Here is a 22,900-nt window from a genome sequence, read left to right as displayed (position 1 = left end):
ATATATATATATATATATATATATATATATATAAATGAATGAAATTCGGCACTTCCATTTTGCTTATTCAGTAATAAAATGATTAAACAAAACTTTCTTACATGCAAATATAAATTGCATACTGTATAAAAAAATATGTTATTTTATTTTAAGTTAATTTATATAAAAACTAGGTCTTTAAATTTAACACAAAAATTCTTTTAAATTAATTACTAATTGTACCCAGTGTAAATAACAAGAGAAAAGTCATCCCTTTAGTTAAAATTTAATTAATTTAATTAATTTCTGTGCCTTGAAAATTAAAAGTAACTAGATTTGAAGAAGTCAAAACTTCAACGTAAAAATATCGAAACTTCCAAATAGCAAAGTTTTAAAATTTCAATTTCAGATAATTGAATCTTTAAATTTCTATACAATACCATAATAATAATAACAAACTTATTTTAAAAATAAATTTCGATTAATAGTTTCACTCACTTGAAACACATGACTACTGCCATTAATATAATTATCCATTGTCTTATATTAATTTATAAATTATAATTTTGCTGCCTACATTCATAAATCGCATGATCTCTATTTTCGATCTGTGTGTCTTTCTGTTTTCGATCTTGATTAATTCTCAAGATCTTTCTTATTAGAATACATATATACTTTCACTGTTGACCGTGAAATCTACTAACTTTTGAATAAGATTATCTTAGTAATAGAATCGATACTGAATAAATTATATCGATTCGATACGATGGTGATCGACCTACATTTCCATACAAGGAATTGGTAAAATTTTTAAAAATAATATTTTAATTAGTGATATAATAAATCGATAGTGGGTATGCAAATCTAATAATGCAGAAATGACAAATCTTATATAATTATTGGTGGTCCTTAACATGGACATTTTCGAATTTCTTGCTCCCAAGGGCTCAAATGGTTCCAAATTAATAAAAAACTATTTTCTGGAAGTTCTAGCTCTTAACATTAACGTTTAGATAATTCAACCAAAGTTAAATTTGACTAAGTTTAAAAATGCGAAATCAAGTTTAAAATTTTAAAACTTCAAAATTTTTAACGACAAAAATGATAGCTGCAAAAGTCGAATGGCATCATACTTCAAAATATAAAACTTCAAAATATTTTATTCAAAATGTAGCAATAACTAGAATTTAGAAGTTTGAAAATGTAGTAATTTCAATTAAAAATGTCTAATATTCAAAATATCGAAAACTTTAAATGGAGACATATTAAATCTCTTAAATGTCAATCTGAAAATATCAATTTCGAACGCCGCAAATTAAAAATCAGTTTAATTATATAACAGACGAAAATAACTATCACACTTTTTGGACGAAAATTTATATCAAACTTTGGAGCTTAGAAAACGCCGAAACTTCAAATTAAAAATGTCGAATATTTACAATATCCAAAACTTCAAAGGGAGAAATATTGAACCTCTAAAGTATCAATTTAAAAATATTGCAACTTAAATATATCAATTTTAAAATATAGTAAGAAAAAAGTACGTTATGTCAAATTGAGAAGCTTCAATATGTCAAAACATTCTCCAGAATATGTCGAATATTCAAAATATTAAATCTTCAAGGGAAGAATATGAAAATTAAAATGTCAATTTTGAAATGAGTAAAAGATGTTGTAATGTCAAAATTTCGAAGCTTCAAAACGTCGAATCCAAAACTTAAATATGTCTAAACTTAAAGTTGAAAAAGTCGAAAATTCAGAATATCGAAACTTCAAAAAAAGAAATATTGAAACTTTAAAATGTCAATTTTAAAAATATGCATTTTTTAAAATACCAATTGAAACTTTGCAACTGAAAATGTCAATTTCAAAATATAGTAGAAAAATATGACGTTATGTCAAAATTTCGGAGTTTCAAAATGTCGAAACTTTAATTTAAATATGCCGAAACTTCAAGTTAAAAAAGTCAAAAATCAGAATATCAAAACATCAAAAGAAGACTTATTGACTCTTCGAAATGTCAGTTTTAAAAATTTGCATTTTTTAAAATGTCAATTTGAAACTTTGCAAGTTGAAAATGTCAATTTGAAAATATAGTAGAAAAATATGATGTTATGTCAAAATTTCGGAGTTTCAAAATGTCGAAACTTTAATTTAAATATGTCAAAATTTTAGTTGAAAAAGTCTAAAATTCAGAATATCAAAACTTCAAAAAAAGAAATATTGAAACTTTAAAATGTCAATTTTAAAATATTTAAATTTTTAAAATGCCAATTTGAAGTTTTGCAACTTGAGAATGTGAATTTCAAAATATAGTAGAAAAATATGACGTTATGTCAAAATTTTGGAGTTTTAAAATGTCGAAACTTCAACATAAAAATGTCGAATATTCAAAACATATAAAACTTCAAGGAAAAAAATATTGAAACTTTAAAATGCCAATTTAAAAATATTGCAACTTGAAAACATTGATTTTAAAATAAAGCTAGAAAAATGACGTTATGTCAAAATTTATGTCAAAAATATTGAAACTTCAAAATGTCTCATTTAAAAATATTGAAACTTTATAATTTTGAACGCCCGAACATTGAAAATGTCAATTTCTAAATATAAAAGTTTCTCAAAGTTTTGTAAGTTCGTAAAGTCGTAACTTCAAATAATGGAACTTTGGAATTTAACTCCAAAAGTCCTAACAAGAAAATGTTGAATATTCCATATAAAACTTTAAAATGTTAATTTCAACATGTAGCTTCAATATTGAATCATCAAAATTAAAACACTTTCAAAAATTTTAACCAGAATAAGTCGATACTTTAAAATATTAAAATTTTGATGTGTCTGAACTTCAAAAGATCGAAACTTTAATCTAAAACTGTCGATTGTTAAAAATATCGAAATTCCCAAATATTAGAGCTAAAAAAGTATAAAATATATAATGCCTTAATATTGCAACATCTAAATGATTATTTTAAAATGTAGCAACTGTAATAGTAAAATTTCAAAATAGATAATTAAGTCAAAATGGTGGAAAAATCAAACTTTTGAAATGCCAAAAAGTTGATACATAAATATAAATAGATAAAGTTTAACTGGAAAGTGCAAAATAAACTTGAAAATTTAAAAATGTCTAAATATTGTATGTCTACTTAATGTCAAGAAAGTCAACACTTTGGATCGTTGAAACTCTAAATTGAAAATGTCGTTTATTCAAAATATATAAATATCAAAATGTGTATTTTAAATATCATAAATATATTGATTCTCAATATAATGCATCCTTTAAATGTTATAATCAAAAAAACATATTTTTGATTTATTTTACATAGCAAACTATATATAAATGACACAATTTCAGAACTTCAACTACAAAAAATCGAAAATGTTCCAAATCAATTTAACAACTGAAACTTTATATCGACTGCAACCTGAAAATATCAAACTCCAAAAAAAACAAAAAAAAAAAATATCTTCCAGTTTTTTATCTAAATATTAGGTTGTCAAATATCTCCCTTCCGCTTTTTTGCTCTTGGTTACATACAAAAGGCGGAAGGGAGATATTTGACAACATTTGAGCGTTTTCGATTCACAAAAAAAACCAAACTATTCTAAAATTATCAAGAAAATGAATTCAGTCAAATACTGCTCTAAATTACACTAAATTTGCGGATAAATTACAGAATATTCGAGCAAAAATTTATTTTGTATATAAAATTCAAAAACCGGTTTAAAAACCGGTTTTTTAGTAAAATTAAAATTCGAAAACCGGTTTTTTGAAATGTCGGTTTTTGTATAAACCCTAATGGGTACAGAACAACGTCTGCCGGGTCATCTAGTGTTATAATAAAAATGACGAAAATACGAAAATCAATTTAACAACCAAAACTTTATATTGCCGTTATTGAAAAATGCAACAAAACTTTAACTTAAAATATCAAACACCAAAAAAAACAAAAATAACTCCTAGATATTTTATCTAAACATTTGAGCGCTTTCAATCCCAAAAAACCAAACTATTCTAAAACTATCAACTTATCACCTTTAGGACTAACTCAATTACCAAATATCGATGAACAAGAAGTGTCGCAAATTCGTGGAAATGAGACACAAGTGTTTTTGACGCTGTCAAATTGAAAAAGATGTTGTGCTTCGTGCAAAGGTATCCGTCGAATTCGCATTTTGCGTCAAACGAAGACAATCTGACGCCAAATGACGCCGGCGGAGGAGGAGGCGGCGTCAAACAGCCGCAGCCGAACAACATTGGCGGATCGCTCCGTTTGAAAGAGATCGCCAAGGAAAAGTTCTTGAGGAAAACAAAGTAAGGGTAAATGGGTAAATGATATATTAATTAGGTGTAAGTGGTAACGATTAGTTTAAGGGGCACAACTAGTGTGACCGTCTAAAAAAAGTGATTTCTATGAATTAGGTGTAAATGGTAACAATAAGTTTAAGATTACACTGGAGTGTTTTATCTCTAATTAGGCAAGAATCCATCTATTTTGTTTTTAACTTTGGAGTTTTTACACGTACATTTGCTCTAATCTTCTTCTATATATATAAAAATAAAGTCGGGTTTTCCTTCCTGACGAAATAACTCCAGAACGCACGAACCGATTTCGACAATTTTGCATTCGTTAAGCTAAGAAAATTAGTGGTGCATGGCATCGTGCCTTAATGCAAGCTGCTGGAACTTCACGCACCGTAATTAAAAATTCGAGTAATAAAAATAATCAACAATTGTTTTAAATAATTTCAAATAGATTATCTTCTATATATATAAAAATAAGTCGGGTTTTCCTTCCTGACGAAATAACTCCAGAACGCACGAACCGATTTCGACAATTTTGCATTCGTTGGAAAGGTCTCGGGTTCCTCAAGGTTTATAGCTAAGAAAATTAGTTGTGCATGACATCGTGCCCTAATGCAAATTGCTGGAACTTCACGCACCGTAATTAAAAATTCGAGTAATGACATTAGTGAGAATTATCAGAATTATGCTTGGCTAAGTCAACGAGCAATTCCCGCCGCAAAGAATAATAATGTACACGCACTGAATTTCACCATTCAATAAAAATTGCTGGCGATTTGGTGACATACCAATGATTCCGACTGGTCTTCCGTTTGACTTCAAACGATTGCAATTTCCAGTTCGCAAGGCCAATCGCTTAGTGTTTGCGGCATAAATTTCAAATAGATTATTTAGGAAATCATCGGTTTTTACATGGGCAGTTATACGTTGCCTGTTCACGAGTTGGAAAACCATCCGCTTTGTTTGTGTTAACGTCAGACCAAAAAACAAAAAATATGGTTTACCAAAGAGCACTTCAATGAAACGGATTATTTGCGGATTCACTTTCATTTACTTAGAGAAGTTCAACTAAAAACTCTTCATTTTTGTAATCGAAATAAATTCATTACTGTTGTGTAATAAAATCAAATTTTTCCTTTTCAAATATAAAACAAACAAAAAAATTCTTCATCTTTCTCACGAAACCATCTGGTGGCGAAACGGAGTTCGTCGGGTTTGCTAGTAATTATATATTGTTGAATTTGTTTCTATTTCCCAGAAATTATTGAGTATGGATCTCAATTACTTCCATTACACGTATATTCTTGTAGTTTATGTATTACTTTATAAATACTTTATTACCAAGAAATCACAATTTTGAGAAGATGAATTTATATAGTTCAGGAAGGATTTCTACATAATCGATTATTAGTTCGGAATCAGAAAAACCATTTGAATTCGATGATAAAATTGATATGAGTACAAATGTCACATACTCCTTTTGAAATTCTGGAAAATTCCTCAGTAAATAAAGACGTTGCATTGTTAACAACCACTATGCAAATTTTTAACTTCCCGAAGGAGAAGTTTATGTTTTCATCAAAAAATCCGATTCGCTAATTTTATGTTTTCTCCTGGACGTTTCAAGCCATTCTGAATCGAATGAGACCAAATTTGGAAACAGTATGTGTGTGTGTGTGTATGTGTGTGTGTGTGAACAGATTTTTTGCCGTAAATCGACGTTTTCTCGAAAACGGCTGGGCCGATTTCAAAAATTTAAAAGCCACTCGATGTATTTCGATGAGGACTATTGTTTGTCAGTTTTGTGCGACGATCGGCCAAGCCGTTTCTTCATAAATTGCAGAAAAGTGAAAAAATTTTCATCTACATTTTAGCCCGCAATTCTGAATCGATTTTGAAAATTCAAAAATCGTTCGAAAGATATTAGGTTGCCAATTATCTCCCTTCCGCTTTTTTGCTCTTGGTTTATAATACAAAAAGGCGGAACCTATTGACAACCTATTATGAAAGTTCTTGGTAGAGATCGGGCCAGGCCGTTTTTTTGTAATAAGGTGTTAAAAAATTGTTTTTCGACGATTTTTATTATTATTTTTTTTGACGGTAGATATCATAGTCTTCTAGATCATACTAAAATATTACGGCCCGACGACAACTCGTTTAACTTTAAAAATTCGTCAAAGATTGCAAAAATTAGTATGCTCTTTTTGGCATTTGTCAAAATTAGAACTTTCATCGACGTTTTCTCAAAAACGCCTGAACCGATTTCAGAAATTTAAGAGCCATTTGATGTATCTCAATGAGCACTATAGTTTGCCAGTTTTGTGAGACGATCTGCCGAGCCGTTTCTTTGTAATTTGAAAGAGAGTGTTAAACTTTTCATCCACATTTGAGTTCAAACTACCGAATCGATTTTAAAAATTCAAAAACTTTTCAAAACATATTAGTTGGGAATGATACTGATTAGTTTTAGATGAAAATCTACCGATCCGTTTTCTTGTAATTAACTGTTGCAAAAAAAATTTAAGCCGATTTTTATGGAACTTTTTTTGGCGATATATATCATGGTCTTATAGAACTTACTGTAATATTACGGCCTTACGACAAGTAGTTTAATTTTAAAAAATCATCAAAGTTTGAGAAAATGAGTAGTTTTGTTGACGTTTGTTAAAATTAAAATTACATGATTTACTTGGTATAACGGTAGATTACTTGAATTATAAAAATTATTGATTTGTGAAAATTTGCTTTTAGAAAATACTTTGAGTTAACGTGTTCGTTCGTTTTCAAATATGTGTAATAAATCCATTCGGAATACCTTTAATCACTCATAAATTAATTTATATTTTATTGATCAAGTAGATTATTTACACATATCGGGAAGTTTGTGTAACTTGCCTCAAGGCTAAATACCAATACCAACTAGTTATTTGTTGGATTGTAAAATCGAAGCAAATTACATATTTCATTTTAAGATAAGGTGAGTAGTGCAATAAGAGAAACGTCTTGGCCAATAATAGGTCTATTAATTTGATTCGCAATCACTTGCACTTATCTATATAGTTGTTAGTAAATTTCCACAAGCCATGATAAACATCTCGATATAGTTTTACAAATATATATATATATATATATATATATATATATATATATATATATATTTATATATTTATATATAAATGAATTATCGAGTTCATAGACCTAATGCGACCGCTTCGAGTCTCAACTGTTGGGAATAAATATTTATTATCGTGCCTGTTTATATGATTTAATAACATTTATGTGATAAACAGTGACATGGAGAATGAAGTAAAAATAATTATTTTTGTAGACCATTTGTTTTTTATTAGATTAGATTAGACTAGACTTCAGAGACCCGTTACGATATTATGACATACATTGATTAGAAAAAATATAGCAAAAAATAATATAGAGAAATAAAAGAGATAGAGAGTGAAGATATCTACATATATATAAATGTAGATTATATAAATCATTGTTTTTCACATGGGTAGTTGCCGACAATCGTGGAAAACTCCCGATTGATTAAACGTCATATAATAGACCTTATAATATATAAACAGACAGTTTTATGCACATTTATTCCACAATTTATTTTATTGCCATTATATTATTGAAATAAAAATATCACAAATAATATTTAAATTATTATTAAAATAAAACATATAACATATGACATTGAATCATTCAGGAGTATTCTACGATTGTCGGCAACGCTCATTCACTAAGTCCTCTTCTATTTTTTGACACTTTATAAAATGGAAAACATTTGCAGTCCATCTAGTGAAAGGTTTATGCAGTTCTAGCATTAAATAACTATTTCATAGTGAAATTATAAAATTGATTTATTCAGATAATATTGTTATTTTGTATCAATTTTAAGAAGAGTATTTTTTAGCTTTTTTATAATTTAAAAATAGAAGCAAATTAATAGTGTACACAAATATCTGTAGCTGTTGTTTACACTTTTTCTAAAAACAAAACGACGAAGACATTTTAAAATAGATTTTCAAATTTATAAAAAAAACCTATGAATAACTTTTAGAAGATGTAATAGAGATGAAATAATCCAATTATTCATCTTTGTATTTATAAATTAAAAATGAGTCATATCAATTTATAAAAGAAACATCCTAATATTTCATAAATGTAATTATTATAACTAATTTAATATTATTATTTTTTATGTATGTATTTTATTTTTTTTACAATTTGTAATCAAATTTGAACTTAAAATGATGGCTCGGATTCGAAACGTACAGAATAAATACATTTTAATAGCATTTATTTAGTTTGCCTAAATACTTAGATATATGTGATATAAAAATGTGATTCATAATTTTTATTTTTTCCGAAAATTTTGCAATACAATATAATGTCATATTCTGTGATAATTTAACGTGAATGAAAATCAAAGAACCCTCCCGCACGACACGACGACCAATCACAATCGACCCGTATAGAAATGATATCATCGAACAGTTCGGGCGTAACGGCCTTCCGTTGCATTTTCACAGATTTAGTCCCTAGTCGCGCCTTAAGAAGTTTCACTTCAAAAATCATGTTTTTTTTGAATAATTGTGATTAATATTGTAAATTATTCAGGTCAAATTTATTGAAGCGTTATAAAAAATTTACATTCAAATTTTAAGATTATTTTGAGACGACTTCGAATTTATTGCAAATTGTTATATCATCTTTGTTAAATATAACATTTACAATTTGTTTCAATATATATTGACAAATCACGTTATTTATTTATGTTTCATAGCAATTTATTTAAATATATAATTTCGTTTAGAATAAAATAGTGTTGCCACATCATCATAAAAATGTCCCACATAACGCAATGAATCACTTTGCAGAAAAATTCGTTCAAATAGAAATTCCCATGAGTCTCTATTGTTAGAGATATTTGTGCGAAATTTTTGTACCGTTCTGCAAATTTACACGACAGGACAAAAAGCATTCTTTCGAAATTATTAATAAATAAAGAATATAAAATATTTCTTAAGATTTTTGACCTTTCGTCGACGTTTTCTCAAAAAGAGCTGAAACTACTTCAAAACTTAGAAAGCCATGAAAAAAATTCGCGTTGTTAAATTTTGCGCTTTTTGAAATTTAACAAATGTAAGTGCAAAAAAATTTGTACTAATATTTAAAATATTTCTATTCCACTTGGTAACAGAAATTTTCTAGCGCAATTTCTGTCGCTAAATGATAAGCAAACTGCAAAACGACATCATGCGACATACATCAAGCGATTTTGTTAAACAAAATTAATACATTTGTCACGAATTCATCGCCAAAACCGAAATTAAACAAAATTACATGAGAAATTCTAATATAACTGCACGAAATAAAATCGTATATTAACAAAAAATTATCACGTTTGGGAAAAATAGATCGGAGGATTTTTGGTAAAAAATAATTTGAATAGTAAAGAACATACGTTTCGACTTGTGATATATTTAGTGGAGGATAATAAAAAGCCAAAAATTTAAAAAAATAAATTTTAATTTTAAATAATATTTTATATAAGTATAAATCACTCCATATAAATTTAGTGTCACCTTAATCGCTAATTTATGAAAGTTCAACAAAACTTACACATATGATAACACGTGAGGTTACGCACGTCACCAAATGTTTATAAATTTTATTATTTTATTATTTTTAGTAAATCATCATGATGATGACTGATAAAGAGAGTCAATGTATCACCTTGCAAAAAATTACTTCAAGTTGACCTCCGATGAAAAATGAAATTAACAATTTTTTTTAAACTTTTCTTTAAACCATTCCTTTTTATCAGAACATAAAATACACTAAATTTTTCCTACTGCCCTCCCGAATAATTTATACTTACAATTAATTATACAAAAAACCGCGGTCATGGAAAATGAAAATTGTAAATTATTCATTTAAACAGAAATTATGTGCGTGTGTGTGTAGTATGTATGGATGTATGTTCGGATGCAATTTTTCGTCCATAATTTCGGGCGCACGGATCAACCGATTTGAATGATTCCTGTCGATAGGGAGATGTGCTGATTAGTTTTTGTCAAAGGCAGGTCCAGCCGTTTCGGAGATACGGAGCAATTGTAATAAATAACAGTTTTTGATAAAACAGAGCATCCGATTTGAATGATTCAAAAAACATTTGATTCGTATTAACCGTGTAAAGAAATGATCAGTTTTTGAAAAAAAGCAGATTTTAAAAATTCTATTATTTTCAATAAATATATTTTTTTTTAAAAAATTGAATACACAAAGTTCCAAATATTTTAAAGTATTTTTATATATGTACTAAAAATGAATAATTTTAACGTTATATTTTAGTTTATAAATGAAATAAAGTTTTCTAATACATTATGAAATATGAGATAAGGTCCTTCATTCATTCAAAATCTATTTGATTTGTTTATGTACTTTTGTCTTGTAAACATATTGAAACTTTCGAAACAATTGTTACTAATCGTTAATTAATTTTTGTTGATTATTAATAATTTTCATTCTAGTTTAAGAAACTAGTGGTGTATGGCATCATGCATTAAGGCAAGTTGCTAAAACTTTCCGTACCAAATATATATATTTTTTAAAAACTGTTACATTTTTTTTAAGCTTTAAAAAAAATTTGATTTTTGAGAATTTAAACATTTTTGAAAAAAATGTTTTTGTTGAAACAAATGATTTTCTTATATTGTAAAATATTTTGAAAATATTGAACTTGTTTTCAAAGCAAAGAGAGGAAATATGGAAGCGCCGCATCGCATTTTAACGGACAAACAAAGTTACGGAACTCATAACAATGATGTAAACAAATTTTATACTTTTTATTGAAATCTCTATAAAATATCTGTTAATTTGATGTGCATATGTCTAATGATCATTTTTGACCGCTAGATGGCATTTTTTACTTTTTTCACTAGGTCTCCGAAACCGCTAGACCTGCTTTCATGAAAATTTGATCAGTTCTTCATACAAGTAAAATGTTTTTGAATTATTCAAATCGGATGCTCCGTTCTCTAAAAAACCTGATCGAGTTACCGTTTTTGGCACTTTTTGCCCCATATCTTCGGAACGGCTAGACCTGCCTTCGCCAAAAACTAATCAGCACGTTTTTTGAATTATTCAAATCGCTTCATCCGTGTTCAAGAAATCGTCGACGAAAATTTGTATCCGAACACACATACACACACGCACACACATACACACACACCCATACATACATCCATTTTTTCTTAGGTATGCCAATAAGTTCAGAAACCTTTGAAACGTAAAGATATATAAAAATTTTCATTTTCGATTTTTTTGCGATTACTATAATTTCTCCACCTCTGGGTAACCTAGTTTAATTTCACAGAAAATTCAATAATAAAACCAAATATCTCACTATTATTATTAATTTCCGTACAAAATCCGTTTCCGCAGTGCATTATAGCAGACAGTAAACTTCTCAATATTAATAATAACTCGGCGTTCGGTTTCATGAAATTAAACAGCCTCAGTTTGGCATAAACACATGTCTCGGTGTTAAAATGTTAAAATTAACACACATAGACACACACAAACACATGTTATTAGACACATTTCAGAAGAAATTCGGACGCGGCTGCTTGATGTAGAAAGAGTCTTCGAAAAAAAATGTAGGACACGACTGATGGGTTCAATTATAACACAGTAGAGTTCTTTTTTTTGTTCTCTTTGGAAACTGACTGCCGTTATAAATATAGACAGATACATATATATATATATATATATATATATATATATATATACTAGCAAACCCGACAAACTCCGTTTCGCCACCAGATGGTTTCGTGAGAACGATGAAGAAATTTTTTGTTTGTTTTATATTTGGGAAGGAAAAATTTGATTTTATTGCACAACAGTAATGAATTTATTTCGATTACAAAAATGAAGTGTTTTTTAGTTGAACTTCTCTAAGTAAATGAAAGTGAATCCGCAAATTATCCGTTTCATTGAAGTGCTCTTTGATAAACCACATTTTTTGTTTTTTGTTCTGACGTTAACACAAACAACGCGGATGGTTTTCCAACTCGTGAACAGGCAGCGTATAACTGCCCATGTGAAAAACAATGATTTTATAAATAATATATTTGAAATTTATCCCGCAAATACTAAGCGATTGGCCTTGCGACTTGTTATTGCGAACGCAAGTCGAACTGGAAATTGCAATCGTTTGAAGTCAAAAGGAAGACCAGTCGGAATCATTGGTATGTCACCAAATCGCCAGCAATTTTGATTGAATGGTGAAATTCAGTGCGTGTACATCATTATTCTTTGCAGCAAGAATTGCTCGTTGACTTAACCAATCATAATTCTGATAATTCTCACTAATGTCATTACTCGAATTTTTAATTACGGTGCTTGAAGTTCCAGCAATTTGCATTAGGGCACAATATATATATATATATATATAGTCTATATATATACAGTCTTTATATATATATATATATATATATATATATATATATATATTCTATATATATACAGTCTTTATATATATATATATATATCCATAAATTTAGACAGAAATTCACTACAAAAAAACAAAACACTAAAATGGCAAATGTCAATATTTATGGAAACTTCGAGAAAAAACGATTTATGATTTTTGAAAAAAAAATTGATAGTTCAAAAAATATATTATTTTTACTAATTTAAAAAGGAACAGATATATTATAATATATCCAACAGTTATATCCAAATTAGGCAAAATGCTATATTCAAAATAACAGAAATAAATGTTTGTAGATTAAAATAAATTTTGACAGTTGTAAACTAAAAAAAAGTGAAATGTCATTTGTCAATATCTATGGAAAGTATTAGATGAATAAATTTATAATTTATATTTATTTGGTTTGCTTACCATATTAGTTCGGATACTAAAACGTCCTCAATTAACTTTAATCATAAACAAAATTTGCCAGGTCAAAGAATTAATATTTTTAACGAATTCAAATAGGAACAAATACATTAATTATTCCAAGTCATATTATAGGCAATATCACAAATCACATTTTAGATACAGAATAATAGAATTTATCAAATTTAAATAAATTTGGGCGGTTATGAATTTAAAACAAATGCCGAAAATGACGTTTGTTAATGTTCAGGGAATTTTATGAATAAATTGATATGAATTTAACAAAAGATTTGGAATGTTGGTTGTCAAACGGATTCAAATTCAAATCAGGCCGATTTTAATAAGGGCCGTCGCAACGCGAGGCTGGGTATGCTAGTATATATATATATATATATATATATAATTTCATTTATTCGTCCTAAATATTTTCTCAAGTCAGCTGAATAAATACTTTGATCATACTGGAACTGGTTTTTAGATATTAGATAAATTAGAATGTCCTAAGCCGAATGTTTCATTAAAATAATTATGATTCAGATGAAATAGTAGAAGTCAATGTTGATGTAAGTGAACGTTCTGCAACGTGTTGCAATATCGAAAAGTAAAAGTGGCATTGTAGATATATATATATATATATATATATATATATATATATGACGAAAAATGCAGAATAAAATTACAAATAAAATGATATATAAATTGTTAAGTGTGTTCATATAATTTTCTCGAGATTTTTCACTATTCCTTGAATTTTTCAACTGCAACTCGCCTGTAGGCCACACCGTTCGGAATTCGAAGTTGCGATATATGGGAAATAAACTAAGAATTTTGAGACCTTTTTAACGATGTATAATACTTTATATGTTTTCTTTACAGAAATATCGAATAGTGTAGATAGTTGCTCAAACCTAACCGTACTTTGTATTTGAACAATCGAATATTCACACAGTTTACACTCTACAAGCTAAACCGTAAGAAGATACGAAAATATGTTCTTTGAATAAAAGATGTAGAATACAATTACGAATAACATGATATGTAAATCGTTATGTGTATTCATATCATTTTCTTCAGATTTTCTAAAATTTCAAGTCAGTTATCCCAATGGTAACTATTCGTATCCATATAATAATATTATTATATTTGAAATATTAACTTATCATTAAATTGCAGTGAAATTATTTTGATATTCAGAATTTGAAAACAAAATAAATTAAATAAAAAATACAAGGTCGTTAAGGTATTATAAATGACAAATTATAGTAAAAAAATTACATTAACAACCACTGTAAAAAAATAAAATATGACAATAATGCATACCGAATATCTTTGTCAAGTTAGAGAAGAATACTTTTAATGACAATGAATGTACAAACTTTGAAACACTATTTTAAAACAAAAATACATAACTATTATTTTACAACAATTTTTATTTCGAACAAAAAAATTATATATATATATATATATATATATATATATATATATGCGCATGTGTGGTGTAAGTCTTTTTATAAAACCAGTATAAAAACCCAATTTTGCAATTTTATTATTCCATTACAGTAAGTTCTGCTTTTTTTAATTACTTCACATTAAAATTTAGTAGAACACTACTACGTAAATAAACCGCTTTTTACGACTTCAACTTTGCAAAATAACACACCACGAGCTGTCGCAAAAGTATTAAAATACTTTTTTTTGTAACAAACATAAATTAGGACATATCTTATATATAAAAATGGAGCTCCTGATTAAATGATTCGGTAAAACTCGAAAACGGCTAAACCGATTTGGCCAGTCTTAGTCTTGAAAAATTCGTGTCAATCAGTAGGTTGTGGGAAAGGTGAGATATTATTTCAAAATCGCGTAGAAACTTTACATTTTTAATTTGAGAATTTTTGTAGAAGCGTAATTTAAATAAAACAATGGACGATGGCTAATACGTCAAATGTCAAACGTTTTTGACATATGATGTTCAATTACGTTTAATAGGATGTTTTACGTGAATGATATTTAATCATGATTAAATTGTAGTAAGTAGTTGTGTTTGTAGTTTTATTTATATACAAAAAAGTTAGTAAACGGGCCCCAAGTGTTACTGTTGAAATTCAAAATATCATCTTTTTTGAAATGGTAATATGAAAATGCACTTTTTAGCATATTTTTCTCAAACACGGTGCTCTGAAAGATCTCATTTGTATAATTATATACTAATTGGTATTTATAGAACATTTTCTAGGTTATATAATTTTTTATTTATGTTATTTAAATTCAGAACCTAAATTTGGTATCGATCAAAGGGACATTTTGTCGAATAACATTTTCCCAGTTATAATTTCCCACAATTTATCGAAGAATAGATAGTAATATATGAAGGTCCGGGGTTAAAAAGGTCCACGTCCGATGTGTCAAAAATCAGTAAAGTTAAGCATTGTTTAACAACAATATTTGAAAGTAGAGGAAAAAACATGTATAACCAGCTATAACCTTGATTCTCATGACTTTGTTATAGGGAGATAAACGGTGATCTTTGAAAATCCATAATAAAAGTATTTTCTTCCGTTTGACAATTTTTTGAAAGACTGCAAAAAAGCACATTTTTACAGTGATGAAGTACCAGCTAAGTTTTACTTAACGTAGTCAGATAATTGTTCGTTTGATATGTGTTGTCTGTAGTGATATAATTGGTTTGATTATTATAATATAATTATTATTTGCTCAAAGTCAAATTGGATCTTTGTGCCTCGCCCTGCTCTACATATATACTTTTTATTAAATTTACTTTAATTCATCGAATGTTACTTGAAACTTTTTAAAAAGCAAGTGAAAGAAGAAATACTTAATTCATTTTCTATCTATCCTCGCAGAAATTTGAAAATTTTATATAAGGTCAGTAGTATTATTTAAAAATATACACAAAATCCAGAATCCAAAATGAATCTGAAAAACTTGAAACGAATCAATAAGTCGAAAGACCAAAAAAGACTGGGATGGATTATACCATGTTTTCTATAGAAAGCGTATAAAACTTCCAGTTTGATTGTATTGACAAAATATAGACAAACTAATGGGGTTTATTGTTTTGATATGATAATACCTCACTGTTTATAGCATTCAAACAACACATCCTTATACACTTAAAGTATTGATATTTTTGATTCTCTAGAAATTGTTTAGAATATTCCTTACTAAAACCTCCTAAAACAACGTTTACCGGGTCAGCTAGTATATATATATATATATATATATATATATATATATATATATAAAAGCAATTTTACAAGAAATTAATTGAATAAATTGTTATTCCGGCTCGTTTGATGAATATTTCTGACCAATAGCAGATCAATGAAATATACTGTGTTATCTTTGAAACAAATGTACCCCCAGAATTAATATTTTGCATTGGTTCAATAATGTAGCGTAAAATTCCTTTAAAATTTGATAGAAGAAATTGCATCTGTTTGCTCCCTGGTTGTCCCACTTCACCCCGTATATGGGGTAAAATGAATCAGATACCAAATTTAAAAAGAAAAATAGTAATGAAAATAATATTTATATAATTAGGAATTATGTGAATTTTTTTCTGTACATAGTTTGATAGATGCTTGTTTGATGTGTGTTATGTGTTGCAAGGTTGTTCATTGGGTTTAGACAGTATGATTACTGAAAGCCAAACTGGACCTTTGTGCCCCGCCCTACCCTATGTCAATTTTATTTTATACTAAATTTTAATATGTGTCATTTTTATTAACTTAAATTAAAATGTATGTATAGGCTTTTCTTTTAAATTACTGAAACATGTAACATGTTTACATATTAAAAAGTTTTTCTTCAGTATGCTTTGTACGACGACCGGTTAGTATGACGAGATTTCGGCGTCTTTCATCTATTATCTTTTATCTTTTCAGATCTGCGAACGGTTTCGCCTCCAGCAACAACCTCTCGATCCCCCAAAACCAAACCCAATCTCAGTCTCTCCAACAGTCGTCTGGGGGTACCCAGAATGGAGGCCCCATACGATCGGCCCCTTCGACGCCGCTCTGCACCCCCTCAACTATCGACAGTGGCGTTCCCATCATTACGATGTCGTCGAGATCGAGTTCAGGGACGAACACAACCGCCGGCGGAAGGCTTTCGCAGAATCTGGCGCAGAGCAATAGTATCGGCGGAGTCTCCGCCAGCGTTTCGAGGAGCCCCAGTCATTCTAGTTCGAGGTCGAATGATAGGTAAGGGATAGATAATAATGGATAGATGAAAGAAGTATGAACTAGTGGTGTATGGCATCGTGCCTTGAGGAAAATTGATGGAACTTCCCGTACCGTAATGAAATATTCGAGAAATATTGAATGTTTTCAAATATATTATTACAACAAATACTGTAACTTTCATTATTTTTGCTATCTTATTGTTTATTCATTTATTTATTTATTAATTTTACAAGCCGTCAGTATAATAGTATTATAATAAGGCTTAAGTCAATATTTTATAGGTTTAATATAATATAATTAATTATGTTAGCTATTTTATTACTTATTTATTTATTATTTAATTTATTTACTATAAACTTATTTATATTTAGCTAATTTTAATTATTTATAAATATAACTAGTTTGTTTGTTGCAAGTATTTTTTAAAAATTTAATAAATATTTCAATAAGCTTTACAATACTTTAACAATATGATTATTTTATTTAACAAATTTTAGGTTATTTTATGATATTTTAACATTTATATTTGAGCAAATCATAAACCAATGTATCTCCACAACATTAACAATCGTCATTTCATTTCGAATTCAATTACAAAAAAAAATAGTTGCCTTAATTTGCACAAAATTGAAAAAGTGCTCCGGTATAATCACAGTCTAAACGCATTTGCTAATAATTCTGTGCGACATTTTCACTTATACTGTGCTTAGCTTGGCAGCATTTCACATTTTTCAATAGTTTTTCACAAAATTGGAAAAGTGTCCAGTACATAAACAGTCTAAACGCACTTGGGTAAACATTTGTACCAGAGTGACGCTTAGACTGTGCTTAGCCTGGGTGATTTTTTGAATTTTTAATCCAAAATTACAAAAATATTTTTTGAAAAAAAAAATTAGAAACATTTTTCCAAAAGCAATTATTTTGTTGAAATATGCAGAAACATCTTTGAATCATTCAAATCGGACGCTTAGTTCTTTCAAAAACTGCCTGGGCCTACCTTTGCCAAAAACTAATAACCACTTTTCCCCGTCATTACCCCCCGTTTTTTGGATCATACAAATCGGATGATCCCTTCTCTCAAAAGCTCGATCTCTATTTTCTGCACTCTTTGCTCCGTATCTCCGAAACGGCTGGACCTGCCTTTGCTAAAAACTAATCAGTACATCTCCCTATCAATAGGAATCGAATGTTTTTTAAACCATTCAAATCGGTTGATTCGTGCGCCCGAAAACGTGGACGAATATTGTATCCATACATACATACACACACACACATCCATTTTTTCTGAGGTATGCCCCTTAAAAATGTTCAGAAACCTTCAAAACGTCGAGAAATGCAAACATTTTCATTTTCGATTTTCGGCCCATCACTATAACTACCCTACGGGAAGTTAACTAGTGGTGTATGGCATCGTGCCTTAAGGAAAATTGCTGGAACTTCCCGTACCAATAATTGAAATTTTTTAAAAATTAATCAGTTTTTTGGAAAACTCTGAAAAAAATGTGATTTTTGAGAATTATGAAATTTTTGAAAGAAATTGACATTTTTGAAAAATTTGAGTTTTTTTATGGTTTCAATTTTTCTGAAAATTTTGTATATTTTTTTAAAACAATCGCACTGCAATGTTTAAATTATTCAAATCAGTTGATCTGTGTTCTCAAAAGTGTCGACGAAAAATTGTATCCAAGCATACATTCTAAGGTATGTATGTCAAAACGTTCAGAAACCTGTGAAATGTAAAGACATATCAAAAATTTTCATTTTCGATTTTTTTGTTGATATAACTTACCCTATGGGAAGTTAAAAAAGCTTGCCTATTTTTGTTTAAACTACAATCTGTTCAAGGACAATCGGCTATTGTTTTGACATCTTCTTGAGTTCATATTTTGTCTATGACCTCAAGTAAAAATTTGGTATAATGCGGCCCGATATCGAGCTGGCTGAGGTTTCTTGAGTTCATATTTTGACTATAAAATTTGGTATCATGCTGCCTGATATCGAGCTGAGCAGGATTTGGATCGAACACAGGACTAGCTTTTGCTAGCCCACGTTGAGATCGACACAAAGCGTTTTTACCAAAATTTTAAAATCATTTTTCTAAAAACTATATAAACTGTTATTCACCAAGAAACTGTTCAAATGAACTTTACACAAAACTATTATCATTTACAGCAATTGTATCAATTTAGATTTTTATATAATGAATAATGGTAATTGTAATCAATAGTAAAACTTTAATATCGTCTTGTAATTAATAGAAATTTTTCTTTTTCAATCTTTTAGGCAACGAACGTTCTTTATCATATGGTTTTGAAGTTTACTAGTTCTACTTCAATTGCCAATTTAGTTTTGAATAAGACAGAACCGAAATTTAGTCACAATGATGAATTATAATATCTAAATATTAGTGAGAAAATCAAATGATATTTACGGATTTCATAAATCCGAGCGTCCAGTAGTGTCATGAAGTATTATCAGTCATATATGGTTCAGGAGTAAAATTGCATTAATTAATGAATCTAAATTCTCTTATCATTCAAAATTATCTTATATATAAATATATATATATATACATATATATATATATATATAATATATATATAAATTATTCAAATTTTACAAAAAAGCAATCACGTCCCACCGACAACCGGTACCGGCAAATGCGCTTTAACCTCAAACGAGCGGTCGTTTCAGGTCAGAGTGAAAACTCCCGTACCGGTTTCGTTTGTGACAGTCAAAATTTCATATTTTTTTTGTAATTTCAAAATAAAAACTAGTGGGGCGCATGGAATCATGCCTTAAGGCAAATTGCTGGAACTTCCCGTACAAAAATTATTATTTTTTAAAAAACCATTAACATTTTTGAAAAAATTTTACTTCGAAAAAATTAGATTTTTTGAGAAACTATAAATTTTTGAGAAAAATTTAATTTTCAGGGAAAAAAAGACTTTTCGAAGAAAAATTTATTTTGAAATATCTTGGAAATTCTGAACTTTTTTCAAAGCAAATCGTACTGCTTTTACTGCGAGAGACGAAATATGGAAGCGCGTATGTCTAATGATCATTTTTGACCGCCAAATGGCATTTTTTTTTACTTTTTTTACTAGATCTCCGAAACCGCTAGACCTGCCTTGATCAGTTCTTCATCTCAGTTAATACAAGCAAAATGTTTTTTGAATTATTCAAATCGGACGCTCCGTTCTCTTAAAAACCGTGTTACCGTTTTTGGCACTTTTTGCCCCGTATCTTCGGAACGGCTAGACCTGCCTTTGTCAAAAACTAATCAGCACGTCTCCTTATCAATATGAATCGAATGTTTTTTGAATTATTTAAATCGATTTTGAATTATTGATCGGTGTTCCCGAAATCGTCGACGAAAATTTGTATCCGCACACACACACGCACACACACACATACATCCATTTTTTCTAATTATAAGGTATGCCAAAATATTCAGAAACCTTTGAAACGTAAAAATTTTCATTTATTATTTTTTTGCGATTACTATAACTTGCCCTACGGGAAGTTAATTACTTGTTTTTATTACAATTTTAAATTGATATTTTCATTTGCAATAAATGAACCTAAATCGATTTTTTTATAAGTTTCGGAAATAGATTTGAATAATGAAATAACTATTGAAAGTAAAATATTATTAAACAAAGTATTAAATGCAAAAATATATATGTGGTGCATCACATGTGCGACATTTATTATATTTACTTTTTTCAACATTAATTAATTAATTAAAGATATTTATGTTCTAAGACATTTGCAAAATTTTGAGATTTATATTTAAACATTTTTGTAACTATTTGGAACTTCCCGTAGGGTAAGTTATTGTAATCGTCGAAAAATCAAAATTGAAAATTTTTACATTTTTCGACGTTTTGAAGGTTTCTGAACATTCTGGCATACCTCAGAAAAAATCCATGTGTATGTGTGTATGTATGTATGGATACAATTTTTCGTCCACGTTTTCGGGCGCACGGATCAACCGATTCGAATAATTCAAAAAGCATTCGATTTCTACTGATGGGGAGATGTGCTGATTAGTTTTTGGCAATGGCAGGTCCAGCTGTTACGGAGATACAAAGCAAAAAGTGCAGAAAATACAAATCGAGTTTTTGAGAGAACCGAGTACCGATTTGTATGATCCAAAAAACATTCAGTTCGTAATGACGGGGAAAAGTGGTTACTAATTTTTGGTAAAGGTAGGCCCAGCGGTTTCGGAGATACAGAGCTAAATATTAAAAAAATGGCAGTTTTTGAGAGAACTACGCGTCCGATTTAAATGATTCAAAGAACTTTCTGTTTGTCTTAACAAAATAATTGATTTTGGATTTTTTTTTTTTGTATATCGAAAATAATTCAGATTTTATTTTTAATTCTGACTAAAGTTCTAATATACTTTAAACAAATAATTTCAACTCTGCAATTCAGTTGATATAATTCTTATAAATATTAGACAATGTTACAATATTTATAATAATCTATTTGAAAACATTCAGTATTCCTCGAACATTTCGTTACGGTGCGCGAAGTTCCGGCAATTTGCCTTAAGGCACGATCCCATACACAAATTGTTGTGTGTGAATTTAAATAATATAATTGTTAGTAAATATTTATTGAATTTAATTTTATTCTATTCCAAAGTCTCATAAATAATTTAAATGCATTTTTTAAATACAAATCAATTCGTAGACATGTCTCGATCTTTGACTTCAAATTTGACCTTAAATTTTAATAGAATGGAATCGAATAACAATAATAATAAATAAGCAAAACAAATAACAAATATTGATTTTTTAAACGAAATAATCCATTTATTGATATTTTTTTAATTTCTATTAACAACCCTGCACTTGAAGATGTCAGACAATTTGAAGATTTTATCTTAAATATCTGAAAATCTATTTTATCTCGAACTATTATTAGTTTGGTGTTCTAATTGCGCATTTCGTTAAATTCAAGGACGCAATTTCGTTTTGATAAACATGTAATAAAACTATTATGAAACAATTTTGATTAAAACATTGTTTGTTTCAATTAAATAAATGGACTTGCTAAAACATAAAAGCAATTAAAAAAAATGGTGAAATGTATATGGACACGCAAATTTCTTTATAGGAAATATATTTTTTAGCCGAATATTATTAAAACTTTATTATCTATTATTTTAATTCCGCATACGATTATTTTTCACAATTTTCCACTGTTTTTGCTAAATAATTATATATCGATCCATCGATTTTATATATCGATCCTTGACTTTATCTCGATTTAATTGTTTTTGCTAATAAAACGAACACCTGTTGCTTCATATTGAATTTGATTGACTTAATTTTTTATTTGCTTTATTATTATCTTATCTTATCTATTTGTTGGCGAATTTCGAAATTGATATATTGATTAATTCAATGCAGATGGAATTAGTGGACTTTTGCGTATGGTTTTTATCTTAGTAAATTATATTATGTAAATTCAATATATATA

The 22,900-nt window shown here is 28.4% G+C and overlaps 1 protein-coding gene across 1 annotated transcript in view; it reads left to right on the top strand.

The window, feature by feature from the left end:
• The window catches only part of LOC113367749, a 27,158-nt gene extending 9,732 nt beyond the window's left edge, over positions 1–17,426 (top strand). The window contains exon 2 of the mRNA XM_026609328.1: positions 17,105–17,426. Coding sequence (XP_026465113.1) covers positions 17,105–17,426 — 322 coding nt within the window. The remainder of the gene's footprint in view (positions 1–17,104) is intronic.
• Positions 17,427–22,900: the final 5,474 nt, after the last annotated feature.

The sequence above is a fragment of the Ctenocephalides felis genome, unplaced genomic scaffold (genome assembly GCF_003426905.1).
Source record: "Ctenocephalides felis isolate EL2017-DRISC unplaced genomic scaffold, ASM342690v1 CF-g0.4_SCAFFOLD_01170, whole genome shotgun sequence".
Taxonomy (NCBI): domain Eukaryota; kingdom Metazoa; phylum Arthropoda; class Insecta; order Siphonaptera; family Pulicidae; genus Ctenocephalides; species Ctenocephalides felis.
Note: the sequence above shows the minus strand (reverse complement) of the source record. Positions and strands in the feature narration are given on the sequence as shown.